Source organism: Arvicola amphibius, chromosome 3 (genome assembly GCF_903992535.2).
Source record: "Arvicola amphibius chromosome 3, mArvAmp1.2, whole genome shotgun sequence".
NCBI lineage: Eukaryota > Metazoa > Chordata > Mammalia > Rodentia > Cricetidae > Arvicola > Arvicola amphibius.
In genome coordinates, this window is record NC_052049.1 from 34,850,050 (window position 1) to 34,876,460 (window position 26,411).

Here is a 26,411-nt window from a genome sequence, read left to right on the forward strand (position 1 = left end):
TAAAAAAGATACAGAAACAGACCACATCATGAATTAATCCTTAGGTATGCACACTTACTGCCTACAATCAGCCAGGCCTGGAGAAAGTGCAATGGCAATTCTGCTCTGAATTCTGGGAGCCAGCGGGAAAGAAGACACAGGCAGGCAATTAAATGCAATGTAATGCCTCCTCTTTCACTGGCCAATAGCAAGCGGTGAAGTTCTTAAAATTTCACAAGCTTATTAACCTCTCTCCTCTAAAGTTTGTGTGGCTAGCATAAAGGAGAAAGTTAGCTTAGCTGGAGTTCCTAACAGGAGGCGTTTGGCAATCAGGGTGCTGATTCCTTGACTCTTTATCCCTCTGTCAAGTTGAGGAAACAAAAATGGGGACTGAAAAGAAGCCAGGACTGCGGGCAAAAAAAGATGGCCCTGTCCATGTGCGTGAAGGAGAAAGAAGACAGACGTCTGGGTCAGCATCCCCACCAGAGATGCCTCCTAAAAACCATGGGACTAGCGAGCGAGGATCAGATGTCAGATGTGGTGAGTCGGAGTTGAAGCGGAGTCTTCGGTAACTAGAAAAGAAGCTCCCACTGACTGATGTCAGAGAACACTTCCAGGGAAACAGAACGGATGCCACCTGGTCTGGGGGCTACAGAAAGATGGCGGTAAAGAGTGGGTCTCCTAAGAAACTCTGGCAGAGGCCAGACTTTTGAAAATCTAAGCACTCACAGGATGGTGGGCGGTGGTGATGGGGGATCCACAGAGAGAGGTTATGAAAATAGGGAAGGGGCGGAGTGAACTGTTCAAAGTACTAAAGTAGGTGAGCAGGCCCTATGTGGAGAAGCAGACCTTGGAGAGAAGTAATCAGCTTGCCAGTCAGGCAAGATGGCAGGTCGGGGGCGGAGAGGGCAAAAAAAAAAAAAAAAAAAACCAAACAACATATAAAGCCAGATGTGTACCGTAGGGCTAAGCACAGCCATCCTCGACCTTCTCTGGCCCATGGATGGGACTAGGATCTGAGTAAGGATGGATCTAGGACTAAAAGGTCTTACAGGGAGCACTGCAGTGTCAGCAGAAGCAGGTGGCTCCCCTAGTGCTTGATAAGCAGATGTAGGATTTCCTCGGAGACTGTCAGTGGCTGGGCAGAAAGGAGCAAGGTCAGGAGGCAGGTGCAGGAGAGCAGCAGATGGAGCGGTACCGTACACAACAAAGTCTAAGGCCACCACTGAAGCAGAAGCTGAAGACTACACCTGAGAGCGGCCAAAGGCGAGAGATGGGACTGGTGGGCTAAAGATGGGGGACAGGTACAGAATGGCCTCTCCTTGGATTTAGGTAAAGAACAAAGCAGGGTTGGAGGGCCTGAAGGGTGATTAGGTCCAAGAACAAAAGGCTGTGACACTGAAGGCCAGCTTCCCCGCCACCAAGGCCACTCAAAGAGCTGAGCTGACTAAGGGGAACAGAGGGACTCTGGGAACTGAAAGCCCAGGCCCTTGTGAAGCTGGAAGCCAAGGTCACCAGCAACAAAGTCAGAAGACCAACTGGGTAAATGAGAAGAGCCAAGAAACTAATCCAAAGGGGGAGAAATCAGGAGAAACAGAAAACAATTCTTCTGAGTATTTTCAGAATCTGCTAAAAAATTGTTTCATTGGAACATTCTTCCATTTGAGAAGGTCCCATCTTGTGTTTTTTTTTTTTAAGTGTTAAGTCCACATCAAGGAAAGTCATTCCAAACCCTCAGTTGTGGCGCACGCCTTTAATCCCAGCATTTGGGAGGCAGAAGCCGGCAGATCTCTGTGAGTTCAAGGCTAGCCTAATCTATGAGAACCAGGACAGACAGGGCTACACAGAAAAACTCTGTCTCAACCCTCCCCCCAAAGAAAGAAAAGCCTTTCCACAATTTATAAGATTCAAATGAAGAAAACTTTAAGGATTTAAAATCTCCTTCCATAACTCAACCTCACTCATAGCCAACAACTGGACAAATTGCTCAGCAAGTGGACTGTGTATCCTTTATTTAAAATACTTGGGACTGTAAGCACTTCAGATTTCTTTAGATTTTGTACTCTGTGTGTGTGTGTGTGTAAAATGACATATCATGTGGATGATATGCTGATATATATATAGTGGATGGGACCTTAATCTAATCACAAATCCATTCTATTTAATATATATCCAGCCTGAAGGAAATTCTATGCAGTTTGCTTATATAGAAAGTAAAGTTCCATTTTGTAGAATTTGTTGAAGCATCCTGTCAACACTCAAGGTTAATTCTACAGCATTCCAGATTTGGAGATTAGGGGTGCTCAGTTTCTAACTGACAGGAAGAACATTGGTTCCATCGGCATGGAGGCTAGGCAGCTCAGGCTCAACCTCTCCCATTCACAAGGAAAGCGAAGAGGCAGTGGACACCAGCATCCCTCAACAGCCTGCAGAAGTGCGTCTCAGACACCCTCCCTCAAGAAGTAAGGGAGCATGACTAACCCACCAACTACCTTCGCATGTTGACACAGCTCTTCACCAGCTCCTCTGTCAACCTCTGGTACTCTGAGCCGCTGGACTTCTGTGAGAACCTTTCAATACACGATGAAGAAAAGTCTTCAAGGCTGGAAGACTTGTTCACAGTCAGAGACATCACCATCCAAAAGGTTCTCGGACGCACACTGCTAATCTCCAGTAGAGATGAACTAAAACAGTAACAGGATCGCTAAACGCTACACAACAGTTCAGTAACTAGGGCTCCTTCAAACAGATTAATTTACTGAGATGGCTGAACAAAGCTGATCTCTCGTGAACCCAGAAGATGCAGGGGGCAGCCACATTAAGGCACTGTACATGACAGTGTGTGACGAGGGGTGGCTGCACAACTCTGCACGTATCCTAAAGGCACACTTTTCACGCATGGACTGTGTGGCGTACCGGTAAGGAAGGAAGTACATCACTGACACTTCACGTAAGGCGCTTCCAGCAGCCTTTTGTCTCATTTTAACTTCCCCATGTTTTCACTGCTTCCTGTGTCCCTTCAGAATCCATTCATTTTGGTATGTGACCTGTGGAAATATCCTAGCTTCTCTCCAGGCTGCACATTCCCAACAGGGCGTATCTGGGTAGTTGGCCTGTTCTCAGAAAGGACACACTTTTTCCAAGCTCAGACTCTGTATCATCATCATCATCATCATCATCATTATTTAACTGGGTGTTCCAGGTCATGACCACTTTTTCCAAACTCAGACTCTGTATTATTATTATTATTATTATTATTATTATTATTATTACTGCTACTACTACTAAACTGGGTGTTCCAGGTCATGTCCAGAAACTCTACTACCTGATTAGTACTCTGACCATGATTTACTTTCTGTTCTCTGCTGACAATTCCAGTTACGCCTCCAACAAAAGAAGTGAGGGAAAGGAAAGGGCCATTTAGAAAGTTAGCTCCAGAAGAGAGGCCGTAAGAGCCTGAAATGGACAGACACTGTTCTAGAAGAGAGGAGAATTGGGGTAAATAAATGTTAACCTGGAAAACTTGTCAGAAATGCTGAAGCCACGTCCACCTTAGGGAGGAGAGCTTGGTATAACAAACAAGTCAGAAATGGGTTCAAGAGCTGGACAAGCAAAAGAGAGACCATGAGAGCCCAGACTGAGGGAACTCAGGAGGTTGCAGAACCCAGAAAGGGGCAGCTGGTCTGAGGAGAAGTGCTGTCCAGCTGGTGCCTTGGAATCTGGGGGTGAAGCCAGTAGAGACACCCAAGACATGCAAGACAGGAGCTCACCATCCCTCATATTAACTTGTTTCCATTTGGAAGGAGTCTGTGTGGGATTACTCCCCATCCTGTGTGGAGGGAACATCTATGACATTCTTGCAATATAAAGGCCACTTCTGCCACCTTGGTTGCCAGTGGTGACACATTTTCCCAGCACTCATTCATCTACTATGCATTCTCCAAGTTTCTGGAGGCTTAAACCCTAAGGCTGCATTCCTCCAACACTTCTGCTCAAGTGTGACCTTTCTAGAAAACCAGATTCAGAATCGAGAAAGCCTGTAGGGATGGCTAACAAGCTCAAGTCATGCCAGGAAGCAAGACTCTTCCTTTTCTGATTACTGTGTTTTCTCCTCTGCCAGTTAAGTACCACTCTCCCAGAATTTCCTCAGTACCTGACTGACTGGACCCGCCCCCTGGTGGCTACCTGGGTGAAGGATGCTAGCTAGAAAATCCTGAGGGCACTAAGGAATCTTAGCAAGAAAACAGAATTTATTGGAGAACTAGGAAGAGCTAGTATAACAAATTATAACTTTTAGAAGAAAAGGGCAAACAGTATGATGGGTAGTTTCTGATTTGAACCTTTCTTGTTTATCAACAACTGTAGCCAAGGGTATATATTCACATACCACTAATCTAAGACTGATTGGGGTCTTAAGGATGGGGTCTAAGCTATGGTACATACAAGAGGCTAAGGTGATTCTTACATCCAAACAGGGATCAGAAGGATTCAGCTAAGACTTTGTCTCTACGCATGTGTCCAAGGACCTCCTGGCTCACAGTCAGACCCAATCCAAGACCACCCAGATCCATCTTGGGAGGTGAGCCCCGTGTCTCATGTTTTCCCAAACCTTTTGTACAATCACTGCAACAGAGGCAAAGGGTGACTTGGACAGTCTATAACGAGCTGTTCCTGAAGAAGGTCCACGAAGAGTAAGTTTCAAATCAAGACAGACAGATTCAGTTTACAAAGAAACTGGCAAGCCAGGGTGGCAGTGGCACTCGAGAGGCAGAGAAAAGCAGATCTCCATACGTTCTAGGCCAGCAAGGGGATTCACAGTGAAAACCAGAACTAGCAGAAAGGCCCCACCAAGTGGCTGTTTGGAAGTTGAGTTTCTCCCCTTCATGGGGTGCCTTCTCTAATTCCTGACCCTCGGTCCCCTAGACAGCTGGCACTGGAAAGCAGTGTTGGAGAAAGGCACCTAGCAATTCCGTCTCCCTCCTTCCCCACTGCCTTCTACTGGGGAATTACTTGGAGACACATACTTCTCGGGGGCCCTTTGGATTAACCAAGGTCTGTCTGTTTTACCATCTGATTCCTTTACCCCACTGCACCCACACACACAGCAGGTATCTGGCTTCTGGTGGTACAAAAGTCTCCCTAAACTGTAGCATCAGCTAGTCTCTCAGTGCTGCGTTAGATCCTATCTCATACACGAGGCTTCTGCAACCACCCCAACCCACGGTACAGCATTCACTACAAGACTACTGGCTTAAATGCCATACATGACAGCCTCCTCATGCCTCAGCTTAAGAGCTGTAGTGAGCCTACTCTGAGATTTAACAGAGCTAGCTCTCAAAAATCAAAATAAAAGCACACACTTAAAACATGCTTTGCATCCCCCACCCTGGCCCCAAAGAAGTGAAAGGCGCCCTCTAGTGGACCTTAAATGATCCACAGGACACAAGAAATTTCCTTGGATTGTTAGCAATTAGCACCTCACGAAAGAAAAGTTCAGATAATAAAATGCAACCTGAGGACAAGGGTGTAAGTGACCTTTTTTTCTGATGGTATGACTTAAGAACTAAGAAAATGTGACACTAACTCTGACTGGGAGTGACTCAATAATTAAATGCCAAAGAGATCACAAAACAAGCTTCTCCTTCATAAAGTCTTATGAGCTGATTATTGTATTAGGGTTAGAGGAGCAGAACTTATAGGATAAATCTATATAGAAATATAGAAAGGGGATTTATTAGAATGGTTTACAGGCTGTGGTCCAGCTAGTCCAACAATGACGGTCTACCAATACAAGACACAAAATCCAGTAGTTGTTCAGTCTATGAGGCTGGATGTCTCATCCGGTCTTCAGTATACTCCAGAATCCCAAAGAAGTAGGCTCTAATGCCAGTGAAGGGAGGGACTTAACCACAAGAGTGAGAGCAAGCAGGCAGACAGCAGGCTTCCTTCACCCTTGCCCTCACACAGGCTGCCAGCAGAGGGTGTGACCCAGGTTAAGGGTGGATCTTCCCACCCCAAAAGATACAGATTAAAAGTGGGTTTTCTCACCTCAGATGATTTAATTAAAGGGGGAAAATCCCTCAGGCAGACAGTGGTGGCACAGGCCTTTAATCCCAGCACTCGGGAGGTAGAGGCAAGCAGATCTCTGTGAGTTTGGGACCAACCTGGTCTACAAGAGCTAGTTCCAGGACAGGTTTCAAAGCCACAGAGAAACCCGGTCTCGAAAAATAAAATCAAAAAAGAAAGAAAGAAAAGAAAATCCCTCGCAGATAAACCCAGCTGCTTAAGTTTTAGTTAATTCCAGCTGTAGCCAAGTTGGCAACCAAGAAAAGCCGTAACTATTCAGGAGCTATCCCAAATAATCAGCTAAACGAAATTTTATTAATGCTTCAAATAGATAAAATTCAGCCCAACTTCCAGATAATAAAATCATTCTCAACTCCACACCTATGAAAACATAATGCCCTTTAAAAGACCTGCAAAGACCTTGGAAGGTTAGAATCAACACTTGAGGTATCCCTTTGATTAATGTCAAAATAACTTAACTTTATGCAGCTTATACATAGGTGCAGATATATATTCAACTTACACATAACACTTTAGAATTATAATAACACGGGGAAAATGTTTAAAATATATTGAAAAACAGCTATAGGCTATTAGGTAATGGATCAAATTATGTTCTTAGGACACAAGGACACAGCCAGATTTGTGGAAGCATGCACTTATTGTTTGAAGGAAGGGATACATACTAACAGAGAAGGCAGTGGGTTAACATACTATTTAAAGGTTATAAGCATTTTCAATCGGAAATAATCAAATAGGGAAAATTTTAATGCACCATTTCTTGAAAAATAATTTACAAGGGGTGTGAGTAACAGAAACGATCTATTTGGTTTTAAAAATAGGACAGGTATTAATTATAATAAGAGCTTTCAAGATGTTTATCAAAGAAACTCAACGTCTTACTTCCTCAGTGAGGGTACACACTTGGTGACACACTCAACAACCGGCAGAGACAGCTATTCCAGTCCAATGTCTACTGTCAGCCTAGATCAAAGAGTATTCTTTCATTAGCTCTTGAGCTCTGGGTCTATGAAGTGCTGAGACACTGTCACAGAGACTCCTTGAACTTGGAATCTCTCTTCACCTGCTTCCATTGAAGCAGCAGTGTAATGAGCACAGCTGCTTCCAGTGAGAATTGCCTTCACTGTGGGAAACTGAGTATTCGGTGGCATTGACACACAGGAGCCACCAGGGGGCACATCCTTCCAACTATGTCTTAAGGACCAGCTACCAAAGCAATAAGAAGATATGCTTCAAAATTATTTCTTGGCTGGGCGGTGGTGGCGCTCGCCTTTAATCCCAGCACTCGGGAGGCAGAGGCAGGCGGATCTCTGAGTTCGAGGCCAGCCTGGTCTACAAGAGCTAGTTCCAGGACAGGCTCTAGAAACTACAGGGAAACCCTGTCTCGAAAAACCAAAAAAAAAAAAAAAAAAAAAAATTTCTTCCTGAGCACACAATATCGCCAAGTCAGCTTACACAGGCAGGCAGGACTAAGACAATTCTCTCCGGCCACTGTTCCTAAAAAGTCTGCTGGTCCTTCATGACACATCAGCTTCCCTCTGATCACCGTGCTCGCTGGCATCCACTACAACCAATTCTCTTTGTGAAATCAAAGCCCTTTCATCTCTTACCCAATCTTAAGGCTACAACTATGACTTAGGTTTGGAAATTCATTTCCTATGACCAAAATCCATTGCAACTTCTTATTGGTCAGCTAACCTGCCTCAAGAAGATGCAAATACTATACCCCTTTGAGAAGAAGCCAAACAAATTTAAAACTAGAGGTCGGAGAGAGCAATGACAGGACTACGGTACAATTTGAGTAGCATTGAAAATTGCACATTCAAATTATATGGGAAACTGCTAGTTCAAAGGACTTCTTTAATTCTTGGTCTGGTTGGTCCACCAATCTAACTTGGCTCTCCAAGTATGGGACAGCAAACAAGAGAGAACAACAGTTCAATACCCATCTTTCAATTGCCAACAGAGGACACAATCTTACCTCGCTTGGAATTACTTCCCAACAGTTCTATCTATGAAGACAGAACATCTGTCTGCGATTTTACCATTGCTGGCATGCATTTTTAAAAACATGATAATAAATGCACTTCCAAGGGGGCCACAAGAGGGCAGTAGATCTCCTGGAACTGGAGTTACAGACCTTTGTGAGCAGTCCTGTGGGTTTAAGGAACTGAACCTGGTCAAGTACGAGAAAAGTGGATGCTCTTATTAGCTGAGCCATCTCTCCATTCCTGAAAGTGGTACAATTTTCTGGGTGGGGACCAAGATTTAAAGGAAAGTTTCTGATTACTCTTCCCAAATCATCATTCTCTGCTAAATCCTTGCTGTCATAGTCATTATTTTATTCCCGAGTTTAACACAGATAGAAAGCAAAACAAGAAAGGAAACATAAAGCAAGCTGGTCATTCAAGGTTTCTTGGCTAATGGTAAATCGGTCTCAGGGCCGGAGACTCTGCATTCTGGAAGTGCAGGTGAATCCAGCACTTCAGGCTCCAAATTTTGAGCCTGTAACTTTCACCCCAAGACCAATCTGACAATACACACCAACAAAAGGTAACGGTGGGGGTGGGGAGGAGAGCAAGGAGAGAAAGGAAGCTGCTAGCTAGTGTTCCCTCCTTGGCTTCTGAAACAAACCAGGAATACCACACCCAAGACTGCTAATTCTGAGTTGCACTTTCCCTGTTTCTCAGTAAGGGCTGGATTGGGCACTAGAGGTCACTGTTACCTGAAAGCTGCTACAAATTCACATTCTTTACCAGTTCTTACTCAAGAATTCCACCTTGGCATTAAGCCCATTTCATAGCCCGAGTGCCACTTCAAGGACGAGAACACCCTTGAGTGAATGTTGAAGCGTTTTCAGATTACGCTAATAAAACCAGGGGCTCGACGGGTGTTCTTAGAGCCCTAGCTCCAGATCTCAACCCCACTCACAGCATCAACCCCTCCTTCCAGGGTCAAATGTCCTAGGGTCACCTTTCCGGGGCTGGGCATGATGCTTCTAAAGGGGCACAGAATCAGGATTCAGGTCAGGCCTCCAAATGTCCAAGTTTGGTGTGTTTTGTTCTGTCCCCCAGTACCCCCTATGATGGAAATGGTACATAGGTCATATATGTCAGTGTGTACTATAAACAAAGATACTAAGAGTTGCTGTGTAGCTATTGCTAGGTATGAAATGTAATGATTGTGGTGGGGCAGTGAGCTTTTATTAATACTATTCTGAAAATCCTGTCTGGTGCAATCTAGAAGCAACAAACTCTATTACCTAAGGAAACAAAACAAAACCCAGTAAGTGATGTACAGTTCAAGCATCTCCTCTACAGCCACGGGTCTGTATGTAACTAATAAAACAGCAGTCTCTCCTCCACACACATGCTCCTGGAACAGAGCAAATACAATTGTGTGGACAGCCTACTCCCGCGAATACTAAGTCCTTGTCTCTTCTGGGGTACCACGAGGATCTTCCTCTAGACAGGATAGGACTGATAACCTAGCACAACCGGAGAAACTGTATTTTTGGCTTTATCTGCACACAGTTAAGTTTGACCATTTGTTGACACTCTGAATCCTGAGGATAAAAATAAAAGGAGTTCTAGAACGTTTCCTTAAACAAGATGACAGACGACTGCTTGCCCCTCTTCCTTCCTGAAGTCTGAAACGTGTGCACGACAGCTACTCTGGACGATGAGGCTTCAACCAAGCACCGCTAAAAGGGAAGCAACAAGACAGAAGGCTGGGTTCCTGAAAGAGCGCACTAACCTCAGATTCTCCCTTCCAAAGCCAACCGCGGACTGATCTAACACCCGCGGTCTTCGGAGCTTCGCCCTACCAAAGCCACTCAAAGATCTCAATAGGTGTTGCCAGACCTTCATATTTCAAATTTCCTTTAAATTTATTTCCTTTAGGCAGGTGGATCTCTGTAAATTGGAGCCCAACCTGGTCTACAGAGCAAGTTCCAGGACAGCCAAAGCCAAAGTTACACAGAGAAACCCCATCTTGAGGGGGAAAATGTCTACGGGTATATACGTGAGAACACACACATACAGAACAGGGGGTCCACCGGGTAGCCTTTATCTGCATTCACAAAACACTCTACTCTTATCCCTTCTAGAATGCCCAACACACACTGCATTTCAAGTGTTTGTCTAGTTCGCCATCAAGTCTTTTATGCCCAGATAACAGGCAACCAGAAAATCTCTGCAGACCATTAGAGTTTCCTTTGCACTGCTATGATAATACTCTGATCAATAACAACTAGGGAAGGAGAGGGCTCGTCCGACTTAAGCATTTCCAGTTCACAATCCATCACTGTGGGAAGTCAGGGCAGGAACTCATGCAGGAACCTGAGGCAGAAATCACAGAGGCATGCTGCTGGCTGGCTCGCTCACAGGCTCAAGCTTAGCTAGCTTCCTCATATAACGCAGGACCGCTTGTCTAAGGACGGTACTGTCCACACTGTGCTTAGTCGGCTCCCTCATATAATGCAGGACCGCCTGTCTAAGGACGGTACTGTCCACACTGTGCTTAGTCAGCTTTCTCATATAACCCAGGACCTCCTGTCTAAGGATGGGACTGTCCATGCGCGAGGCCCCTTTATCACTAGTAATCAAGGCACTCCCTCATCGAGTCGCTCACAGACCAATGTGATACAGGCAATTACTCAACTGAAGCGTCTTCTGTCAGCTGACCCTAGGCTGTGCCCTGCAGACAACTAAGACTGACCTGGACCAATCAAACAAATGAAAGATGGCCCTTAGTAAGGAAGGTTTTCTCAGGATCAGATATCTTCTCAAAAAGCTACTTAGATGTGGTGGTTGCTACGGCCAGATACATACAGCCTTCTAACTTCTGAACTACCGGTGAAGCACAACTCTATCTAATAGATAATGCATCAATGCTCTGAGCCATAATTCTTCTATTAAAAATATGCCTACAGAATAGCCAGCAACAGACAACTCTAACAACCTTAGGACTGTCTAACCCCAAAGTTGTGGATTTAAAACACCCCTACTATCATTACTCACCACCATAGAAAATAAATTTAATGTAAGAAGATTCCTCCTAAATTCTACTATATTCAGCTTTTTGGTCTTTTATTTCCTCACTGATAGAATATAGGTAATTAAGCTGACATGCATTTCCCCCCCAAGATCAAATGACTTTTTTATGTGCTTCTCAAATAATAATCTTCCAGTAACCGTCAGGATAATGGTATTATTATATAATTTGCTACCTTTTTAAATGGGGTACAGAATATAATTCAACTTTCTGTCATGACTCAAATGCACTAGAGTATGGGTCTTCTCAAAATAAGCAATTATGTAATTTGTGTTAAGTCAGACTCCTGTATAATAGAGGCGTGTGTAGACAAGCTATACAGCAAACATCTACGGTTAGAAAATGTGAGCTCGGCTGGGAGCATGAGTCAGTGGTACAGCGCTTGCCTGCTGTGTGAGAGGCCCTGAGCCGGCCCTCTTGCATCGCAAATGAGCAGTAAGCAAACTGTTTAAGCGTCTCCTTCAGATATTCTAAGAAGTCTCAGGAAGAATGTCATGGTTCTAGGGAGAGAAGAGGTCCTGCTGTCACTAAAAGGCCGAGCATTAGCGAGGGCGATCATGTTCCGTTTGGACTTCTTTTATAACTAGTCAGTGTCTATAATACAAAGAACTCGACGTAAGTACAGCCCCCCCCACACACACACCCTCCCTCACAAACACAGAAACTAAGATGATGACCAGCCCAAGGTCACATAGACAGGATAAATACCCTAATACTCGTCTCAGATCAACAAGATCTTCCCAAGGGGCCTGGGTACCCGCAGCACTCTCGCCCCACATGTACAAACATACAAGTGCATGCACACATGCATTCATAGATGCCTTTTGCTCCCTGACTCGCAAGAAAAGGCCTGCTGGAGTTTCTTCCCTCCCTATTAGTATCTTTGGTCCTTAGACATCTAAAACTCTACCCAGCACTAGTTCAACTCTGATTATTCTGGGTATCTTCATCCTCTTTATAATATGCACATCATATGTATTCTGAAAGTTGAAACTCAATCCATTGATCTTTAGACTGAATTATTAATTGGATATTTCCTTTCCCCAAATCAGGGAAGGCCCACAGTTTAGGACTGAAAGGAGCACAAGCAAGTCTGTTCGGTTCCAGTATCTTATTGAAGTAAAAACTTTCCTGGTCAAGAGAATAAACTCCTTGACTTGAGTGGAGACCTTTCAAACAGTTAAGCCAACAGGCCCAGAGACTACCCCTATGAAGAGATGCTTGCTTTAAGCCATGCTAACAGACAGGCGGAAGGACAACTTTCCCTCCAATGAGATTCTGGACTGTCACTCCCCAGAATCCCCTTCCTAGCACAGTAGCTTCCAGGTCATGAGTCACGGAACTCCGAAGTCCAGACTGCTTTTCCGAATTCTTCTCTCAAATTCTCACTGCCTGCCATATGGTTGCTTGTCTGCCCATGGTTTGACTCTTCCACTAGCTTAAACCGCAGGGCTTTTTTCCCTTCTCCCTCCGCTCATCTTCCCTGGGCAGCAGCTGAAGCTTACAGCTGGCCTACCCTAAGGTTTCTCTTTGAAATCCTAGGAAAACTGTCCTTGAGCTTCTGTTTGAGTTGATTCTTAAATTCTTTTATTAATGAGACTAAGAACCCCTAAAGGGGAAACAAATTTCCACTGTGTCATCTGGTAACAATAAAGGACCCCCAGATTCCAATAACAATGTTTCTATTTTCCTGAAGTCACAAGAACTGGAAGTGACCCTAGCCCTTTGGCCCCTTGCAGTACGAGGCTGCAACACCAGAACTAAACCACGGAGTCCCTTAAACACTGAAGGTGAAGTTAAGATTATGACCCTCACAAGAGATGGCGCCAGCTTTATTCAGACCTTTCCAGGGGACTAGCTGTGTAAATCAAGCTGCAGAGCCAAACTTCTAGATCAGGGGCTCACAACCTTCCTAATGGTGCACGTGATCCTTTAACATAGTGCCTCATGTTGTGATGACCCCCAACCATAAAATTACCTTCGTGGCTATTTCATACTAATTTTGCTACTGTTATGAATCCTAATGTAAATATCTGATATGCAATCCCAAAGGGGTTGCGACCCACAGGTTGAGAACTGCTGCTCTGGATGCACACACTTCCACAGCAACCCTAGCAACTTAGAAATAGCTGCCTCTCTCTCTCTCTGAGGAATGTCTGCCTGTACACACAACCGCAAAGAAAACTCAATCATCTAATTAACTACATATTGTATCTCCAAGTAGAATGAACAGTAATAGGATCTTATTACCTGCTTAGGACAGAGATTTTAAAAGATGGGGGAAGAAAACATAACAAAAACAAAACCAGGTGACGGGCCACTGAGAGACAGTGACACTGTCACGGGTGTCAGGAAACTGCCCTGGTAAGATCTTCTGAGAAGATGCAAACCAGAGAAATCCAAAAGAAGACACTCTGCTAAACCTAGACGAGAGCCCACTGCAAATACAGCAAACCAGAAAAACTCAAAACCCTGTTATTTGTACAAACATCACCTATCTGGGTGGACATGCTGAAATTATACAGCCTTTTTATTTGCCTCACAGAGACTGCGCTGTAAATAAAGCCTTGCTGGTCTAGGCACCAATAGATTGCCATAAAAATAGGTTTCCCAAAAAAGCTTGCAATACGTTGTAAAACCAGTCAAAAACCACATGGTGCCTGGCAGCAATGTTTCCAGTTGCAGATACTTGCAGAGAGCAGGTCAGACACTTAAGTCATGGAAAGACAACTTGTGATCAAGAAGCTCATGAATGAATGAGCCTCCCTAACCACCTGTTTTCCCAAAGCCACAAAACTTCCTATGAAACCTGCTGGCATTAATAATAACAATAATGATGATGATATGTGGGCCAGGAGACTCCACCCTACAGGTCTTCAAAATCTGCTGTCAACATTTAGGATCAAGAAACCCCATACAAACTTTCACAGACTGCTTGCTGCCCGTTGGTCCACGTGAGTGAGAGATTTGAACCTAATTTTAAAAGGAGCTGAGAGAAAGGACGGCCTGGTGCAGACGAGAATTTGAGCAATTATTTAAAGAGTAGGTACCTGCAGTTAGGCCTAAATTTCCCTCTCTTAATCTTGAACAGACAAATCATTTTCCCTCTCTAGGCCTCACCATAAAATGATCTGGGTAAAGTAAGTGATATGAAAGTTCTCTTCAGGACTACATCTTTGCCATTTTATACAAATTCCCTGAAAGATCATTCATAATGAAAAACTCTAGGGTTTCCTATTTAATAATGCCCAAAAGAACCTTCAAGAGAAACCCTTGAGCCCCACCTGCCTCTACTATTCACAATGAGGAATATGACAAATCTCTCTGAAAATGACTGACAAGCTAATGGGCTTCGTGACCCGAGTCATAGAAGTTTAATGAGTTTCTAAAATGAAGTTTTTCATGTCAAACACCATTACAGAAAGGCACGCCCAAACCTAACATTCTCACAATCGCACAAAAAGAAAGGGTCTTTATCTGTAAGGAAGGATGGAGCAGAACTACTGAGCAAAATAAATGTGATTTTGGTGCCACTCCCTAAAGCACAGCAAGGAATTCCCTCCTATCTACACCCAAATGTTTAAAAAGAAATGAAAGAGAAAAACAGTTGAGATTACAAAATCAAACACAATAAAGGTCAAGCGGAGAAATAATCTGTAAGAACGGAGGCAGCATAGCTTCCTGTCACAAAGAGTAATGGGACTTTAATCAGAAACTGATTTGATGGAAAGGCTGTCACAACTGAGTTCAGGGCAACGCTATCTGCCATCACTCACGGCTCCTCCCTGCCATTTCCCCCATTAATGATTTCCCTAGCTCCACAGAGGCCCTGAACAATGAAAGGGGCAGCCATAAAAACATCATCGAAAGGTTAATGGTAGTCACAGATTGCAATTATTAGTGCTGCTGGTGTTTTCTATGTTTGTTCTGAAAGTATGTCTGTGTGTGTACGCGTGCATGTGCATATGCCACTTATCAGAGGACATGCTGGGGGAATTCATTCTTTTCTTCCCTTGTGAGGGTTTCAGGACAGAACTCAGGCAGCCAGGCGTGGTGGCAAGCACCTTTACCCACTGAGCCACCTCACCCATAAATATTTTCAATTGAGACTATAATTTTGACTATCAGCATTAATTTTCAATGCACCTGACTTGTAAATGAATAGAGGGAAAAGCTTAACAATGATCCTCAGTCTTTCCATAGGGAACCAGACTCAACTCAGTGGGTGAATACTATTTCTAGATAAAATTACATTCCGAGCCACCCTGTGTCCATTTCAGTCTTTCCTCTTGCTATCTTCCTAAACTTAAGACTATGCCTCATCCCTTAATTTAGTCCCTCTCAAAAAAGAGAGAAAGAGAGAAAGGAAGGGAGGGAGGGAGGGAAGGAGGGAGGAAAGGAGGGAGGGAAAGAGGGAGGGAGGGAAGGAGGGAAAGAAAGAAAGAAAGAAAGAAAGAAAGAAAGAAAGAAAGAAAGAAAGAAAGAAAGAAAGAAAGAAAGAAAGAAAAGAAATCCTCTAGAAACTATTAAAGCTCTTCTAGCCCCAGTAATGGGAAGGCTCAGACAGGAGGATTCCAAATCAAAGTCACTGGACTTCAAAGTGACTCTGTCTAAAAGAGAAGAAAAAGTATTGTATGATATTCAAAAGAAATTAATAACTTGATATATGTAACTAGCATTCTGTGGTAAGTAAAAAGAACTATGTAAAAGAAACCTCTGGAGTAAGCTGCATCAAAGAAATACTCCCTCCTCTCTTTCTAACCAGGCAGGAGATAACCAACCGAAAACTGCAAAAAAAGGGGGGGGGGGGCTTCAGATTAAATGAACAGAAAGACCCTTGGGATTGATGAAATTTTAAATGAGAAATCATTTTTATTAAAGAGGAAATCTGACGAAGTAAGGAAAAAACAGAGTAGAGGCGCGGTGACCTGGGTGCTAGCCCTTGTGTTGGCTGTGCTGTCTCCAGGAAGCTCCCAGAAGTAACTGGGCTCTGAGCACTGCTGTAATGAGATTTGTGTCTCAATTTCCAAATACTATAACAATGAAGGCCTTTTCCCATAGCAATCTATTCATCTCACGGTATTAAAATAGGTCAAAAGGATTTACAACTGGGCACCCCATTGTCAGTTAGTTCAGTCTCACACCCACCTAGGGGAGGCCTAATTGATAGAATTCTAGGCCTAAATCCCTTCAGTCTTAACAATGTCCCAGAAACTGGAGTTCTGCCTGAGCTAAATCATCTTACCTTTTACTCATTCAAATTTAATACATTCACAAAATCAGACCTCAACTCTCACCACTTAGAAACAAAACAGGTTTCAATTTATCCCATACCCTTTTTTTGCGCCAAATTAAAATACAGTGGCTGTCTCCTTCTTTGTGGTCCCAAACTTATTTCTAACACCACCTGCCCCCTCCTCATGACCTAAATCAGCACACCCATACACAGGGTCACCTGCCCTCCTCACCTCTTCCATGCACTTGGAATGTGTTTCAACAGCCACCCATCGCAAGTTCAGGTAACTACTTTCACTCACGTATTAGCATCCAGCTTGGGCAAGCATCATCTACTCAGGAAACAACCAAAACTCATTCTTTTTACATATACAGCATGGATATCTACATAAACACACATATAGGATACCTACACATAAACACACATACAGGATACCTAAACATAAACACACATACAGGATACCTACACACAAACACACATACAGGATACCTACATATAAACACACATACAGGATACTTATACATAGACACACATACAGGATACCTACACACAGACACACATACAGGATACCTACACACAGACAAACATACAGGATACCTACACACAGACACACATACAGGATACCTACACACAAACACACATACAGGATACCTACATATAAACACACATACAGGATACTTATACATAGACACACATGATACCTACACACAGACACACATACAGGATACCTACACATAGACACACATACAGGATACCTACACATAAACACACACAGTAACTGTTAACCTGCAGCAAGCACATGCCGTGAAGGTGGTTCACTGAGAACTAAGTGTGTAGAGAGGCTGAGTGTGCAATGCTTAACAGTTGAGAAATGCTAAACATGCTAGCTCTATGGTTCCCAATCAGTAGCCAAAGACTAAAGAAATAAATGCACATAGAAAAACTGCAAGATAAAGAGCTTACATAGAAATGTTTTCAACGTTTTTCAGAAATATATTTTCTGACTCAAATGCCAATAAACATAATTTCCCTACCGTTAGATGGAAAGAGCCACTACCCACACATTAAGGTTTCTTATTAAAAGTGACCTGGAAACATTAAAGTGTTCTTTCTAAAAAGGAAATTACTTTTTTAAAAGCATTATTAAAGTATGTGTGAGAAAGTTGCTTGGATTGAATTAAGATTGAATAGTTATTTATATCTGTTTCCTGTTTGACAAAGTTCAGCCCTGTATTTTACAGTCAGCTTTGGATAGGACTTCCCAGAATAACCTTGATGTGGGGGTCTGATGCAGGGAGGACCCCGAACTACATCCTGCAATTCACACACCACAAATGAATACACAATCTAAACTCGACAACTTCAAAACAAACAAAACGTCACGATCCCACTTCCTCTGTAACGTCCTTTTTGGAACTCTCAAACACAAAGGAGAGGAAAAGAAACAGAACAACCAAAGCGTCTAAAAAACAAAGATATGATGTGAAGTCACGTCAATAGTCCTTTCTTATTTTCTGAAATTGAGCCGTGAATTATTCTTTGCCATCTGAAAACAAGCTGTCAGACGACAGAAACATGCATCACACTGCAAAGTCTCTTTGACAAGCATGGCATCTTTACCTGCCATGAACAGGCTAACCCACAGACCAATGCCTGGCAGGCCAAGCAACTGTAAATATGGTAATCTGATACAGCAGACAAAACATAAAATAATATAAAGAAAACCACAAAAAATAGCTGGACCGCTTCCAGAAACAGAGCGTGAGACGTCAAAGACAAAGATCAAAGCCCCCAGGATGAAGACAAACTCTGGCTTTGGAAGTGAGGCCCCAACGCAGGGCAGATGAAGTAAAAAGGATATAAAAAAAAACGAGGAGCAGCAATGGCAAAGTAGACACGCTTACCTCCATGGAGACCCTCAAAAAGTAGACAGTCTGTAGCAATCCTCTACGAACTAAACTATGTCTTCCCCAAACTCGGGCTGAATCCCTCGCCCCCAGGAGGCCGTATTTGAAGACTGAGTATAGATGCCTGCACGTCACAATGAGGTCAGTGCCACTCAAAGGAGGACAGCCCCAGCACTCTCTCTGTCACCGAGGGACTAAAAACACAGCTCTTATCAGAGCCCAACAAGTTAGCATCCTAATCTCTGAGTTCTGGCTTCCAGAATGATGAGAAATCTATTTCTGTTCCTTAAGCTGTTCAGCCTATGTTACTTTGTTATGGCTCCTGAGCAGACTGGTACACAGCGCCGTAGAAAGCTCTCTTTTGACTTGTCTCCACACGGCCAAATTCACAGCATGAATGCTCTCTAGCTGACTGCATTTCCACACAGCTTCTCAGTGCTTTTCCCCAGCTCCTACCCCTCTAGCCTGTCCCCATTTCTCGCCTGCTCTCTTCCCCAGCCTCCTCCTCAATCTCTACCGGTCCCAGAGCCTCATCTACACACTCGCTCCAGTAGCTTTTCCACTTGCTCCATTTCCCCACACCTTTGAAGCTTGTACTCTCAAGGCTTTCCAGAGAGCCTCGCTCTCCTCTCAAGCTTCCAATTCGCCTACAACGTTGTCCTTACACAAAGACATACTCACCTCAAACTAACACCTTCAAAGCCAACCCTCCCCTTCCCCAAACATGGTTCTCCTCCCATCTTCTGCGTTTGAATTCGAAGCACCTCACTCCCACCATCATGTCATCAAGCTAAAATGGGGGATCCTGCTCGACACTTACACGAACACTTCCCATCACTTTACCCCTTATATACTTTTCAACTCTGTCCACTGTCCCAGCAGAGATGCTCACTGAGTCATATCAAACGGCTGAGGTGCCTCCTAGAAGGTCCCCTGTTGTCCCCTAAAATCCATCCTCCAATCTGCACACACACTAGTCTGGCTAAAGTGCAAGGCCCTCCTCAGAAGCCTTCAATAGGTTCGTAGACTTCCAAAGTAATAGCAACTTTAGCTACAAGTGCAAACTATCAGGTCACGACACAATACACATTAAACTGGTACTAATTCTAGGGGGTAGGCATGACTTAGTACATGTTGGAAATCCAATTCCAGAACGGGCACTCTTAGCCTAGGTACTGTGCCCCACCCTTTCACCCCCAAACTGCCCACCTTAGAATTCTGGGCTTAGCCTCTCCTGGAGTTCCCTCTCTGTACTTCCTGTCACTCAAATCCTACTAAAGAACACCTGTAGAACCCTTCATGCTGCAGGCTGTGTGTCTTTGCTTATGTCTATCACTTAAAACAACTTTCCAAGTCTTCCACTTGGTCAACACGGAACCCTCACCTCCATCAATGGCAGCCTCCCCAGGCTTCAGTACCATCTTCCTCTCCTATCAACATGACCAGGGTGTCCCCAACCCTACCCATATCTGTAGCTCAGCTATTGTAACACTGTCTGGAAATTGTATTTATTGTCCCCAGAAAATAGTTCTTTCATCATCCTTGGGTCTAACACAGGCCTGGTACACAGGCCATGCTGAAAATGTTTGCTGGGAACTTTAAGTGGCAACCAAGTAGAATGAAACAAGTATTTCTCACAGAGTTAAAAATGTTCTTGAATAAAAATCCCTGGTGCCCCTCTCTTTGAGTACTTTGTGTTTGCCCATCTATTCATTCAGGCTTTTTTTTTTTTTTTTTTTTTTTTGGTTTTTTGAGACAGGGTTTCCCTGTAGTTTCTAGAGCCATTCAGGCTTTTCTAATAAGCACGCAAATCTCATTTTTCAGATGCCTTACTCATTTACAAGTCTTACAGAGGACACTACCTGACAGTCAGCAACTCTCTGGTATAAACATTCAAGCAAGGCCAACTGGTAGCAAGTTAATACAGAACAGAAAAGAGGATTTGCCTGGCACCTTTGGGAATCAGCCAGTGAGTATATCCATCAAGATGCCTCAAGTCATGAAGGCTTAAACACCTTAGCTGTGACACCTAGCCCCTGGCACTGAAGGGACATCTAGACCAGCCTTCCACTCAGTCCTGAAACAGCAGCCTGTGGAAACACACCTCAGTTCCTAGAGCAGAGTGGTCCAAACGTCCTAAGTGAGGCCCCCAAAGTTCAAGGAAGACCCGTCAAACTAGTCTCCCCTCGCAACCTGTGCTGTCTTGTTTGTCTGTTTTAGATCTAGCAGGCAAAGTCAGACAACACAAATCAAACAAGCAAACAGAAAAAGCTAAGGAACATTTTTATATGTATTCAACTTAAGAGAAACAAAATATGAGTCTTCATTCTAAAATGAGGATGGTGAAAACCTCCACAGAAGGGAATGAAAGTTACTCAAGAAACTTCAACAGTGGAATTAATTACAAAGCTTAAATCCCTAATTAAGAAGAAGAAAAATGAGCATCAAGATAAATTATTTTCCAAATATCCATCTCACCTCCATTTTTAATACTTAAAATTAATTACCGCGTTTCAAGAAAGACACAAATTATTTCACTTTAAAATGAGGCAACAATGCTTTTTAGTTAGTTTGTTAGCTAGTTAGTTAGTTTTGAGATAGAGTCTCATGTAGACCAACTAGCCTAGAACTCACTATATAACTGGAGTTATACTCCTGCCTCCATCCAATAAGTGCTGGATTATGGTATGGGTCACCACACCCAGCAGGAAATCATCTTCTAAACTCTATCAATTCTTTCTTTAAATCAATTCTAATAATTCCTTTTACTTCTTATGTATCCTTAAACTCAATTTCTAGCTAGGCCTAGTGAGCAGCTCTATGATCCTAGTTAATTCAGAAGGCTGGAGCAAGAAGATCCAGGCTCAAGGCTTGTGTCACTGGACTAAAGAGTGAATTGAAAGGTAACTTGGTGAGATGGTACCTCAAAATAAGAAAAGAGAGAACCAAAGACATAGCTCAGTAAGAGCGCCTACCTAGCATGTGCAAGTAGGAGCTCTGGGCCAATCCCTAATAAATAACCAATTGACAGAGACACAGACACACATCAGTTTCTTACTTCATCCTTTATGGGAGCTTATTATTGTTGTTTGGGGGAGAAGTCCTTGTTTTGTTTTGTTTTCCTGTTGGTTTTGGCTTTTTCATGGGGCGGGGGGGAGGCATGCCATAGTGCTACAGATGAAAACTAGGGAATCACACCGGCTGGGCAAGTGCTTCTATCACCCAGCTGTGCCTCGGCCCATTTCTAGTCTTATTACAAAATTCAAAATGAGAGGCGGAAAACACATGGAAAAAGTGAGACAGCAAACATGAGGCGATTACCACATGACAGACACTGCAGAGGATTTCTGCATGTGTGGAACAGCTCATCTAATCCACAGCACTGCTACAGACAAAGGAGCAACACTTCCTCGAAGTTCTAGAAAAGTAAAACTTAGATTAACTAAGTCATAGTCACAGGAACTAGCAAAATGAATGGAATCCCTTATTTGGTTAAACAATATCTACATTACATCATTCACTGCATAATAATCTTCCAAACACTAATATCACTTGTTCCAAACACTAGTTCACTGCATAATAATCTTCGAAACACTAGTATACAGCTCCTAATTCTCCAAAGAATAAAGTTAACTTCTGAAGGCGTTGGCACAAGGTCTTCGCTGTGAAGGGTATCCACCCTCCATTTCACCCCCCTCCTGGGTGCTGATTCAGGTATCTCAACCCCTCTTGGCTCTCACCCAACCAGTTTCTTCCCTCCTGTATCGCTGCTGCTGAGCCTAGTGAACCCAATTATCAGTGCCTTCCCTCCTGTGACTGACTCGTGCCACAACAGTAGCCCCCCCAAAATAGTACAAATGATTCCAACACCAGATAAGAATCACATATGCTAAGCATTGTCCCAGGTTAACAGAATAAAAGGGAAGGATGTTAGCAAAGTAGCCTCGGGGGGGGGGGGGGGGGGGGCAAGCAACCACTTCCCATCATACTCAGAATCAAAGCTAAGCTCCGATAATGACAAGACACTATCCTCATTGTCCTGATTCCCATGTCCTCCACTCCTCCCCTCTTTCCCTTAACCCCTAGTTCGCTGCCCTCCAGCTACACTTGGCTGTTTCCCCAACTGAGCAAACCCTCTTAGCTTCAGGATTTGTTCTGTTTTCTCTGCCTAGCCTCCTTTCTGTCTGATCCCCACCCCACAATGTCTTCCCCCTGACAGTAAGTGTCCTAACTCAGATCACCACCTGCCATCCCTAAGTGTGCTTACTGACTTGCTAATTGTGGATCTTCCCTTCCGGAAGGTGAGATCCATGGAAGCATGGTTCCTAAGAAGCTATCATGCACATACCAGGCACAAGACACACTGCTGCAGACAGCTTTCTGTCAAGCAGCATGGGACAATCTTCTACAAGACAATGGCTGGGACTGGCATCTACATCTCCTGGAGCATTTGAAGTGTGAACAATGCCTGGACAAGGGGCCAAGCAGAGTGGAGAAGCAGAGGTATCAGCTACGGGTACTGATCAACTGGAAAGACTTCTGATTTTCAAAACCAAGCTTAGTGAGCATCAGCAACCTGATTCTGCAGTCTGATATAGGAAGGCTCTGGAGGGGACACAAAGGAAGATGACAGTAGAAAGAAGGGAAAATGTAGGGACATGTGGAGAAGGACCACAGATAAAGAGCTGCTGGGGTGGGAGAGGGAACACTGAAGACAGAGTCAGGGGTACTAGGTGTAAAACAGGCAGAATCAACTAGAAATTCCTCTCTTAGAGCATCTGTTCCCAGGACAAGCCAGCTATGAAGAGACTTAGAATTACAAATAGGCACAAATGGACACAAAGTTAGTTTTACATTGCTTAGTAACTTTGCTTCAACCAAAGCACTAAAATAAATGAGAGCACCTTTTCTATTCATCAATTATGGCTTGAAGAGCCTAAAGAAAACCTAGCACTGTCAATCCCACAAGAGCTCAGTTAGGGTAGGGAAGATGGCTCAGAGGGAAATCGCTTGCCCTGCAGGCCTTACAAGCTGAGTTTGAGCCCCAGAGCACCCACCAATGTGCAAAGAGAACTGACTCCACACACACAAGCTATGGCAAGTGCACACCTCCCATAAGATGTTCACATCGCTCAATAGTGTATAACAGAACCCTCCAATCTAAGGAAGAAGGAAGGAGCCAAAAAAAAAAAATCAGACTTTCTATTCTGAATGTTATAACACACTATTCGGATGTCCTAAGGTACCAACATCTTATGCACATTAAAATCGCCTAGGGGACATTACTAAGCTCCAACTAAACCCTCCACACTGAGTTACACAGCAAACAATTCCATCAACCACTCTAGCCCTCAACCTTTTAGTTGTCTGTCCTCTCCTTTCTCTTTTTTCACGACTGGGGATGAAACCCAGGGCCTTGCACATAGAGACACTGCTCTGTACCCAGCCCTGACTGCTGGAAATGCAAACCTGCACAGCTGCCTCTAGCCTTTCGCCATCCCGTGATTCCAATCGCCAGTCAAGGGTGGCGCAATGACACAGAGCGTGGATTCTACACATACTTTACAAAAGGCATAGTAACGACTATAAATTAACGCATGAAAAGATGGGCTCACAAAACTGTTTGATGAATAAATTATAACGGCAATCTTAGAACCACTCAATGACACTCTATCAGCACAATGCCGATAACACCTAGCAGTAAGATAGACATCCTAAAGAAACCGACACTGAGTTAAACTCGGGAATGCACTTAACATTTGGGAAAAGGATTGACACCACCCAGGCAAAAGATTTGCTAGTAAACTTAGTAGCTATGGAAACTTCTCCTTCTACTTCCCTCATTCAGCCAATTCAGTTCATTTCTTCAAAGACTTTCAGGCGCAAAAAGAGCATCCAGAAGCTTCTAAGTCAAAGGCTGCAAACTTCCTTTTAGAAGGAATATACTTGTTGTATTTGAACTTTTGTTTCTGAGCTGAGTTTTAATCAGCAAGTCTTTAATAAGGACACTATCTGTACACCCAAGGTCAAGACTTCAGTTTAGACACAAGTGGCTTCTCTGCCTATCAGAAGAGAGAATGAGAAACTAGTTGATTTTATTTATTTATTTATTTACTTATTTATTTATTTATTTTTATATAATATTCTGTCTGTGTGTATGCCTGAAGGCCAGAAGAGGGCACCAGACCTCATTACAGATGGTTGTGAGCCACCATGTGGTTGCTGGGAATTGAACTCAGGACCTTTGGCAGAGCAGGCAATGCTCTTAACCGCTGAGCCATCTCTCCAGCCCAAAACTAGTTGATTTTAAAGGTACAGTAGATCCCACAATCAAGATAAAAGATCTACTTGTTTAAAATAGGGTACATTATAAATACATATGCAAGGTTAAGAAATCAATAAAGTTATTGCTTTTCTAAGTTAAAAGAACTTCCTGAAACTTAGGTGACCTTTACAGATCGCTGATGAGTTTCTTCAGAAATGGAGCGTTGGTGATGAGTGCTGGATGGTGGTTGAGGTAGCCAAGGAAAACAGGGCATTTATATACAGATTGCCTTTCACAAATAAGTACCATTTATGTTAAAAAAAAAAAATGATGACCAAAACTCTCTTCCCGTGTGACGCTGATGGTCCATGTCGAGAAGAGAGAAGCTCTTCTGTCAGCTACCACAGGACAGCTACAGGATAGGTCTCAGCTTTGTGATGTGCTGACAGTTTTCAGCTTGGGGACTCACAGTGTAGCTTGTCTGCACAGGCCCTTCTTAAGTAATGACTTTGATTTACTGCGAGATTTTATATCCAATGACCTGAAGCTTCTCTTCTTCAACGTTTGTGATGCCACAAAAAGAAGGACAATTTCTGGCATCCCCAAATCTTCTGGTTTGGGTGTCATGCCATACATTTGAAGGCGAGTGGAGCAAGTTTGGGGTCTATATTCCTTTTCCTCGATGATCTTAATAGTTAAGTCCCAGACAAGAGTAAGCACTGTGGCTACAAATCACAAAAATTCCCATGAGGGATTTATGAAAAGGGTAAAGTTAACCACCTTGGGACAATTATAGAATAGAACAGAACAAAATTAACCATCTTGGGTAATTATGGGCATGGCCTTGTAACTTCTTCCCCTCTATTCCAATCCTTCAATTCTCTGATCTCATGTTCCCAGGAAAGACTAGTTACCCAAATGGATATATATAATTACTATAGGTATATTGCAAACTACTCCAGATCAATGTTTTATAGCTTTTCCTTGTTCTTTCACTTTAGAATGGCTAGAAATGGATGTAAAAAAAAATGAAATGTCAGGCTGGGCACGGTGGCACACACCACTAATCCCAGCACTCGGGAGGCAGAGGCAGGTGGATCCCTGAGTTCCGGGAGAGCTTGATCTACACAACAAGTTCCAAGACAGCCAGGGCTACACAGAGAAACCCTGTCTCAAAAAAAAAATAAAGGAAAAAAAAAGGAAGGAAGGAAGGAAGGAAGGAAGGAAGGAAGGAAGGAAGGAAGGAAGGAAGGGAGGGAGGAAGGAAGGAAGGAAGGAAGGAAGGAAGGGGAAAAAGGAAACAGAAAAATTTCAAACACAGAAATCATTTCATAAAAAATTTTCATTTCAGTAGTACAAGAGCAAAACTAAAATTAAAATGAACCCAACTACAGACATGAGATCGACAAGATACTACTGCACCTGAGGTGATGGTTTTGTTTTGACTTAAATTATAATATTTAGAGTTGAAACATGGAAGAAGGTAGTCATTTTCATACTTACCTGGTAGAAGTATACACTAGAATATTTCTCAGGGTCCATACCATTAGCCCTACAAATTTCATGCCTAAAATCATATTTTTAAAAAACGACCCTAAGTGCTCATATTAAAATAAATAATTGTCTATCCTAAAATCATTGCCTTGCTCTAGGGTAATCACACCTTAATTCTTGACAAATGGACGCAGCAGTGGGAAACAGAGGCAACATGCCATCCACAGTTAAGTCAGCCACTGGCAGGTGGCACCGGGCTTCTGGGCTGAGTCACGCAAACTACCCAGATTAGCCTCTGGCGGCAATTCCTGTTTGATAAGCAAATCACACTTATAGGATATACATCACAAGAGACTGCGATTCAGAGACAGTGTCAGTGACCCTGTGG

General features: G+C 43.4%; 1 protein-coding gene across 4 annotated transcripts in view; it reads right to left on the reverse strand.

The window, feature by feature from the left end:
- The window catches only part of Arl15 (ADP ribosylation factor like GTPase 15), a 361,818-nt gene that overhangs the window by 286,494 nt on the left and 48,913 nt on the right, over positions 1-26,411 (reverse strand). The window contains exon 1 of one of the 4 annotated variants that reach the window (XM_038323074.1): positions 18,262-18,341. The exons of the other annotated variants lie outside the window; for them this stretch is intronic. Within the exon in view, the coding sequence (XP_038179002.1) occupies positions 18,262-18,267 (6 nt within the window). The 5' untranslated portion in view covers positions 18,268-18,341. Of the gene's footprint in view, positions 1-18,261; positions 18,342-26,411 lie in introns of those variants that run through there. 4 annotated transcript variants of the gene reach the window in all.